Here is an 8,580-nt window from a genome sequence, read left to right as displayed (position 1 = left end):
AGAGAGAGAGAGACAGGAACAGGGACAGGGACAGAGAGAGGGAGAGAGAGGAGACGGGAAAGGAGAGACAGGGACAGAGAGAGGGAGAGACGGAGAGAGACAGGGACAGGGACAGGGACAGGGACAGAGAGAGGGAGAGACGGAGAGAGACAGGGACAGGGACAGGGACACAGAGAGAGAGAGAGACAGAGACAGAGACAGGGACAGGGACAGGGAGACAGGGGGAGGGTGACGGTCTGGCGGAGAGAGCTGCCTGGGAAGGGAGACAGTCAGAGACACAGGCCTCCCCCTGGGGTGGAGCCAGATCAGATCCCCCTGGGTGTGGGCTCACTGTAACTACAGCCCGAGGCTGACCAGGGGCTGGGGGGAGGTTGAGTGCGGGAAGGCGGAGGGGGAGAGGGCACGATGGAAATTCAGAAGGAATTACAATGCTCCATTTGCCTGGATGTCTTCCGTTCTCCAGTGACCACGGAGTGTGGGCACACCTTCTGCAGTCACTGTATCTCCAAGTACTGGGACAGAGAGAGCTCTGGCTCCTACTCCTGCCCAGAATGTCGATGTGAATTCCCCAAAAGACCTCAGCTGGCCAAAAATATCCGCCTGTGCCAGATCACTGAAGCCTGGAAACGAGACAGAAGCCAGGATGATCCCGGAGTGAGTGCTGATCCCAGTCCCGGAGTGGGTGCTGATCCCAGTCCCGGAGTGGGTGCTGGTTGCTCTGGGGATCTGGGAAGATTTTGCCAAAACCACCACAGGCAGCTGGAATTGTACTGTCACACAGAGGGAGTCGCTATCTGCAGGCTGTGTCTCCAAGATCATCACACTCACCAGACAGGAGAGCTGAAGGAGGAGGCTGAGCGAGCACGGGTAATGATCACCAGGGCGACAGATTAGAGTGTGGTGCTGGAAAAGCACAGCGGGTCAGGCAGCGTCCCAGCAGCAGGAGAATCGACGTTTCAGACAAAAACCCTACATCAGGAATGAGGCTGGAAGTCTAAGGGGTGGAGAGATAAATGGGAGGGGGCTGGGGGGGAAGATAACTGGGAATGCAATAGGTGGATGGAGGTGGGAGTAAAAGTGATAGGTCAGAGGGGAGGGTGGAGTAGATAGGTGGGAAGGAGGATTGACAGGTAGGACAGGTCATGGGGACGGTGCTGAGCTGGAAGTTTGAAACTAGGATGAGGTGGGGGAAGGGGAAGTGAGGAAGCTGTTGAAGTCCACATTGATGCCCTGGGGTTGAAGTGTTCTGAGGCGGAAGATGAGGCATTCTTCCTCCAGGTGTCTGGTGGTGAGGGAGCGGCGGTGAAGGAGGCCCAGGACCTCCATGTCCTCGGCAGAGTGGGAGGGGGAGTTGAAATGTTGGGCCACAGGGCTGTGTGGTTGATTGGTGCAGGTGTCCCGGAGATGTTCCCTAAAGCGCTCTGCTAGAAGGCGTCCAGTCTCCCCAATGTAGAGGAGACCACATCGGGAGCAACTGATACAATAAATGATATTGGTGGATGTGCAGGTAAAACTTTGGATGTGGAAGGCTCCTTTAGGGCCTTGGATAGAGGTGAGGGAGGAGGTGTGAGCGCAGGATTTACAGTTCCTGCGGTGGCAGGGGAAGGTGCCAGGATGGGAGGGTGGGTTGTAGGGGGGTGTGGACCTGACCAGGTAGTCACGGAGGGAGCGGTCTTTGCGGAAGGCGGAAAGGGGTGGGGAGGGAAATATATCCCTGGTGGTGGGGTCTGTTTGGAGGTGGCGGAAATGTCGGCGGATGATTTGGTTTATGCGAAGGTTGGTAGGGTGGAAGGTGAGCACCAGGGGCGTTCTGTCCTTGTTACGGTTGGAGGGGTTGGGGTCTGAGGGCGGAGGTGTGGGATTTGGACGAGATGCGTTGGAGGGCATCTTTAACCATGTGGGAAGGGAAATTGCAGTCTCTAAAGAAGGAGGCCATCTGGTGTGTTCTGTGGTGGAACTGGTCCTTCTGGGAGCAGATACGGCGGAGGCGGAGGAATTGGGAATATGGGATGGCATTTTTGCAAGAGGTGGGGTGGGAAGAGGTGTAATCCAGGTAGCTGTGGGAGTCAGTGGGTTTGTAAAAAATATCAGTGTCAAGTCGGTTGTCACTGATGGAGATGGAGAGGTCCAGGAAGGGGGGGGAGGTGTCAGAGTTGGTCCAGGTAAATTTAAGGTCAGTGTGGAATGTGTTGGTGAAGTTGATGAATTGCTCAACCTCCTCGCGGGAGCACGAGGTGGCGCCAATGCAGTCATCAATGTAGCGGAGGAAGAGGTGGGGAGTGGTGCCGGTGTAATTACGGAAGATCAACTGCTCTACGTAGCCAACAAAGAGACAGGCATAGCTGGGGCCCATACGTGTGCCCATGGCTACCCCTTTGGTCTGGAGGAAGTAGGATCTTTGGAAGGGAAAATTGTTGAGGGTGAGGACCAGCTCAGACAAACGAATGAGAGTGTCGGTGGAAGGGTACTGTTGGGGAGGGCGGGAGAGGAAGAAACGGAGGGCTTGGAGGCCCTGGTCATGGCGGATGGAGGTGTAGAGGGATTGGATATCCATGGTGAAGATGAGGTGTTATGGGCCGGGGAAACGGAAGTCTTGGAGGAGGTGGAGAGCGTGGGTGGTATCTCGAATGTATGTGGGGAGTTCCTGGACTAGGGGGGATAGGACAGTGTCGAGGTAGGTAGAGATGAGTTCAGTGGGGCAGGAGCATGCTGAGACAATGGGTCGGCCAGGGTGGTCAGGCTTGTGGATCTTGGGAAGGAGGTAGAACCGGGCAGTGCGGGGTTCCCGGACTATAAGGTTGGAAGCTGTGGGTGGGAGATCTCCTGAGGTGATGAGGTTCTGTATGGTCTGGAAGATGATGGGGGGTGGGGTCATGGTCGAGGGTGCAGTAGGCATCTGGCTTCAGCGGTGTAGAGGTCAGTGCGCCAGACTACCACGACAACCCCCCCCCCCTCCCCGCCAGCTACAAAGACTTGTATTTCTTCAAATCTTGGACAATTACAACTCCTGCAGTGGTGAGAGTACGTCCACACAGACCCTCTAAAGAGTAACCCACCCAGATACCCCCCCATCCTATTATCCTACATTTACCCCTGACTAATGCACCTAACCTACACATCCCTGAACACTCTGGACAATTTAGCATGGCCAATTCATCTGACCTGCACATTTTTGGACTGTGGGAGGAAACCGGAGCACCCAGAGGAAACCCACGCAGACACGGGGAGAATGTGCAAACTCCACACAGTCAGTCGCCTGAGGCGGGGATTGAACCTGGGTCTCTGGTGCTGTGAGGCAGCAGTGCGAATGGTCTCCGAGGAGAATGAGGGATGATCTGTCCACCTGTGCAGTCAGTCCTTCTTTAAGAGGGAACACGGAATGCTTTCAAAGACAGATTTCTGTCAGAGCTGATCTGCTTTTGCTATTGTCATTGTCGTGAAGAAATCCAGATTCTCGGACCAAAAATCAAACCCAGGCCGCAGCGGAGAAAACGCCGAATACTACCCAGTAGAGCACCAGGAAATAACAACTGGATTACTAGAATTCGAGCAGAGTACAAGATCTTCCACCTGGGCAGCCTCCAGCCCAGAGGATTCAACACTGAGTTCTCCAGTTTCAAATAACCTCCCTTCCCTTCCCCCAACTCCATTCCCAGACCCTCACCCTCCCTTCCACTGCTCCCTGCCACTGACTGGATTCATTCTTCCCATTGACCAACCAGGTCGTACCCTCTACCTGTCTTCACCTATCCCCCCCCTCACCACCCCGACCCCACCTCCCTCTTTATCTGCAGCTCCCATTACCCCGAGTCCTGAAGAAGGGGTACACCCATAAACATCAACTTCTCCCTCCCTCCCGATGCTGCCTGCCTTGCTGTGTCCCTCTCCCTCCTGATGCTGCCTGCCTTGCTGTGTCCCTCTCCCTCCTGATACTGCCTGCCTTGCTGTGTTCCCCTCCCTCCTGATGCTGCCTGCCTTGCTGTGTTCCCCTCCCTCCTGATACTGCCTGCCTTGCTGTGTTCCTCTCCCTCCTGATGCTGCCTGCCTTGCTGTGTCCCTCTCCCTCCTGATACTGCCTGCCTTGCTGTGTTCCCCTCCCTCCTGATACTGCCTGCCTTGCTGTGTTCCTCTCCCTCCTGATGCTGCCTGCCTTGCTGTGTCCCTCTCCCTCCTGATGCTGCCTGCCTTGCTGTGTTCCCCTCCCTCCTGATGCTGCCTGCCTTGCTGTGTCCCTCTCCCTCCTGATGCTGCCTGCCTTGCTGTGTCCCTCTCCCTCCTGATACTGCCTGCCTTGCTGTGTTCCCCTCCCTCCTGATACTGCCTGCCTTGCTGTGTCCCTCTCCCTCCTGATACTGCCTGCCTTGCTGTGTCCCTCTCCCTCCTGATGCTGCCTGCCTTGCTGTGTTCCCCTCCCTCCTGATGCTGCCTGCCTTGCTGTGTCCCTCTCCCTCCTGATGCTGCCTGCCTTGCTGTGTCCCTCTCCCTCCTGATGCTGCCTGCCTTGCTGTGTTCCCCCTCCCTCCTGATGCTGCCTGCCTTGCTGTGTCCCTCTCCCTCCTGATGCTGCCTGCCTTGCTGTGTTCCTCTCCCTCCTGATGCTGCCTGCCTTGCTGTGTCCCTCTCCCTCCTGATACTGCCTGCCTTGCTGTGTTCCCCTCCCTCCTGATGCTGCCTGCCTTGCTGTGTTCCCCTCCCTCCTGATGCTGCCTGCCTTGCTGTGTCCCTCTCCCTCCTGATGCTGCCTGCCTTGCTGTGTTCCCCCTCCCTCCTGATGCTGCCAGCCTTGCTGTGTTCCCTCTCCCTCCTGATGCTGCCTGCCTTGCTGTGTCCCTCTCCCTCCTGATGCTGCCTGCCTTGCTGTGTCCCTCTCCCTCCTGATGCTGCCTGCCTTGCTGTGTTCCCCCTCCCTCCTGATACTGCCTGCCTTGATGTGTTCCCTCTCCCTCCTGATGCTGCCTGCCTTGCTGTGTCCCTCTCCCTCCTGATGCTGCCTGCCTTGCTGTGTTCCCTCTCCCTCCTGATGCTGCCTGCCTTGCTGTGTTCCCTCTCCCTCCTGATGCTGCCTGCCTTGCTGTGTCCCTCTCCCTCCTGATGCTGCCTGCCTTGCTGTGTTCCCTCTCCCTCCTGATACTGCCTGCCTTGCTGTGTTCCCCTCCCTCCTGATACCGCCTGCCTTGCTGTATTCCCTCTCCCTCCTGATGCTGCCTGCCTTGCTGTGTTCCCCTCCCTCCTGATACCGCCTGCCTTGCTGTGTTCCCTCTCCCTCCTGATGCTGCCTGCCTTGCTGTGTCCCTCTCCCTCCTGATGCTGCCTGCCTTGCTGTGTTCCCCCTCCCTCCTGATGCTGCCTGCCTTGCTGTGTCCCTCTCCCTCCTGATGCTGCCTGCCTTGCTGTGTTCCCCCTCCCTCCTGATGCTGCCTGCCTTGCTGTGTCCCTCTCCCTCCTGATGCTGCCTGCCTTGCTGTGTTCCCTCTCCCTCCTGATACTGCCTGCCTTGCTGTATTCCCTCTCCCTCCTGATGCTGCCTGCCTTGCTGTGTTCCCCTCCCTCCTGATACCGCCTGCCTTGCTGTGTTCCCTCTCCCTCCTGATGCTGCCTGCCTTGCTGTGTCCCTCTCCCTCCTGATGCTGCCTGCCTTGCTGTGTTCCCCCTCCCTCCTGATGCTGCCTGCCTTGCTGTGTTCCCCCTCCCTCCTGATGCTGCCTGCCTTGCTGTGTTCCTCTCCCTCCTGATGCTGTCTGCCTTGCTGTGTTCCCCTCTCCCTCCTGATGCTGCCTGCCTTGCTGTGTTCCTCTCCCTCCTGATGCTGCCTGCCTTGCTGTGTTCCTCTCCCTCCTGATGCTGCCTGCCTTGCTGTGTTCCCTCTCCCTCCTGTCTGTCTGTTTTTGATTCCAGCGTCAGCAGTTTCTGTTTGTCTCTAACTATGATTGTTTGAATGGCAGAACAGTGTCGAGGGGCAGAATGGGTACCTCCTGGTTTTATGTTCAAGCCCCTCACCATCCTGACCTGGAAATATATCACTGTGCCATCAGTGTTGCTGGGTTCAAATCCTCGAATTCCCATAGGCTGTGGACTGCAGCGGGTCCAGAAGGCAGCTCCTTCTCGTATTGGCTCAGCCAGTGATGCTTATGTTCTATCGGCAAATATTAAAATTGTCCAGAAATTACTGTTCATTTCACAAACTGGTAATAATGGTGTGCATGCAGCTGAAATTGACACCTGTTTCAGTCCCTACATCATGGACTGTTCCAAAGGCAGTCCATTGGGATCAAGGATAACAGCTGCCAGTCTGCCACTGATGTTCCTGAGGTTATGAATCAGTTCAGTGCTGGATCGATAAAGCTGCCCCAAGCGGGGAAGGACCAGGAGGATGGTTTGGGTTTTGTTCAGGTTTTCATGCCCTCCTGCTGTTGGTTCTCGGCCACCACTGGGTCAACTGGAGAAGCTTGAGGTTTGTCTGCCATCTTGTCGGATGCCTCTTCTCCATTTTGGGTGGCCTTGACCGCGGGATATCCATGGATTCGGTGCCGAGGTTACATTTTTCCTTGGTGGGTTTCAGGATGTCCTTGATGTTGTGACCGGCCTGCCATGTCAGAGCTTGTGAGGGGTAACGATCTCGTTTTGGAAATCCCGAGTCAGGCTTGCTGCCTGGGACACGTCCAATTTCACTTCTTGTTGGTGACCCTTTCCTAACATCAACCTTGGATACTCCCCTCAAACATCATTCTCATCATCAACATACAAATACCACAATGTTAAAAGCAGCTCTGATAATTGACATCTTAAACCCAAATTGACTCATTGTCCCACTTACTAAGGACAGATCAAGTAACTTGAAACTGGGCATCCATGAGGCGCTGGGGGCCACCAACAGCAGCAAAACTGTGCTCCAGCACAATCTGTAACCTCATGGCCCGGCATATCCCTCACTCAACCATTACCATCAAACCAGGGGATCGACCCTGTTTCAATGGAGAGTGCAGGAGGGCACTGGGTATACTGCAAAGGCTGTGGGCCCTGAGAACATTCTGGCAATAGCACTGAAGACCTGTTCTCCAGAACTTGCCTCTTCCCTAGCCAAGCTGTTCCAGTACAGAGCTTAAAATGTGTTGCTGGAAAAGTGCAGCAGGTCAGGCAGCATCCAAGGAACAGGAGAATCGACGTTTCGGGCATAAGCCCTTCTTCAGGCATCTGCAGCCCTCACCTTCTCCTGTTCCAGTACAGCTACAACACTGGCACCTACAATGTGGAAAATTGGACAGGTATGTTCAGTACATAAAAACCTGGACAACAACATCCGAGAAGTCTGACACCACCCAGGACAAAGCAGCTGCTTGATTGGCACCACATCCACAAACATCCACTCCCTCCCCACCGACACCCAGTAGCTGCAGTGTGTACCATCTACAAGATGCACTGCAGAAATTCACCTCAGACAGCACCTTCCAAACCCATGGCCACTTCCATCTGGAAGGACAAGGGCTGCAGATACATGGGAACACCACCCCCTGCAAGATTCCCACCAGGTCACTCCCCATCCAGACTCGGAAATATATCGCCGTTCCTTCACTGTCTGCGTCACAATCCTGGATTTCTCTCCCTCAGGGCCTAGTGGGTCTACCTACAGCACACGGACTACAGCGGATTAAGAAGACAGCTCACCCCCACCTTTTCATGGGGCAACTTGGGACAGGCAATAAACACTGGGCCCAACTAGCATCTCCAGATTGTGTAAAAGATTGTTTAAAAATCACTTGCAATAAGGGCAAAGTTCAGGAGACGGACACTGATGTTTGATTTTATGTTTGTGATTTAACAGGAGAGAATAATGAAGCATCAGGCATTGGTGGATCTACAGCATCAAGCAACAGTCAATGACCTGTTGACCTGGAAGGACACAATTACTACACAACAGGTGAGACGTGACAGTGCGCACTATCTGAGTCTCAGAAACGTGGGTCTGGCTGTGGTTCTGTCTGTTTGTGTCACTGTCTTTGGCTGTGTGAGTATCTGTTTCTGTGTGTATGTGTGTCTGGCTGTGTGAGTATCTGTTTCTGTGTGTATGCGTGTCTGGCTGTGTGAGTATCTGTTTCTGTGTGTATGCGTGTCTGGCTGTGTGAGTATCTGTTTCTGTGTGTATGTGTGTCTGGCTGTGTGAGCATCTGTTTCTGTGTGTGTGTGTGCGTCTGGCTGTGTGAGTATCTGTTTCTGTGTGTGTGTGTGTCTGGCTGTGTGAGTATCTGTTTCTGTGTGTATGTGTGTCTGGCTGTGTGAGTATCTGTTTCTGTGTGTGTGTGTGCGTCTGGCTGTGTGAGTATCTGTTTCTGTGTGTATGTGTGTCTGGCTGTGTGAGTATCTGTTTCTGTGTGTGTGTGTGCGTCTGGCTGTGTGAGTATCTGTTTCTGTGTGTGTGTGTGCGTCTGGCTGTGTGAGCATCTGTTTCTGTGTGTATGTGTGTCTTGCTGTGTGAGTATCTGTTTCTGTGTGTGTGTGTGCGTCTGGCTGTGTGAGTATCTGTTTCTGTGTGTGTGTGTGCGTCTGGCTGTGTGAGTATCTGTTTCTGTGTGTATGTGTGTCTTG

General features: G+C 54.6%; 1 protein-coding gene across 1 annotated transcript; it reads left to right on the top strand.

The window, feature by feature from the left end:
* Window positions 1-207: 207 nt before the first annotated feature.
* LOC122547600 (E3 ubiquitin-protein ligase TRIM65-like) lies at window positions 208-8,044 on the top strand. Its single transcript, XM_087990987.1, has 2 exons — window positions 208-867; window positions 7,820-8,044. Exons 1-2 carry the CDS (start codon window positions 406-408, stop codon window positions 8,042-8,044), a joined length of 687 nt encoding a protein of 228 aa, XP_087847113.1. The 5' UTR covers window positions 208-405.
* The last annotated feature ends 536 nt before the right edge of the window (window positions 8,045-8,580 follow it).

This window comes from Chiloscyllium plagiosum, unplaced genomic scaffold (assembly GCF_037043375.1).
Source record: "Chiloscyllium plagiosum isolate Xiang-an unplaced genomic scaffold, Cpla_swu_hap1 HiC_scaffold_10, whole genome shotgun sequence".
In the NCBI taxonomy this organism is placed as follows: domain Eukaryota; kingdom Metazoa; phylum Chordata; class Chondrichthyes; order Orectolobiformes; family Hemiscylliidae; genus Chiloscyllium; species Chiloscyllium plagiosum.
This window is presented reverse-complemented; position numbering and strand designations above follow the sequence as displayed.

What these genes read in the sequence shown, in the direction of transcription:
- LOC122547600 (XM_087990987.1), top strand. Translation starts at nt 406, where the DNA reads ATGGAAATTCAGAAGGAATTACAATGCTCCATTTGCCTGGATGTCTTC. An exon ending in AGGAGGCTGAGCGAGCACGG is followed by an intron (nt 868 to 7,819) that starts GTAATGATCACC and finishes GTGATTTAACAG; the next exon opens with GAGAGAATAATGAAGCATCA.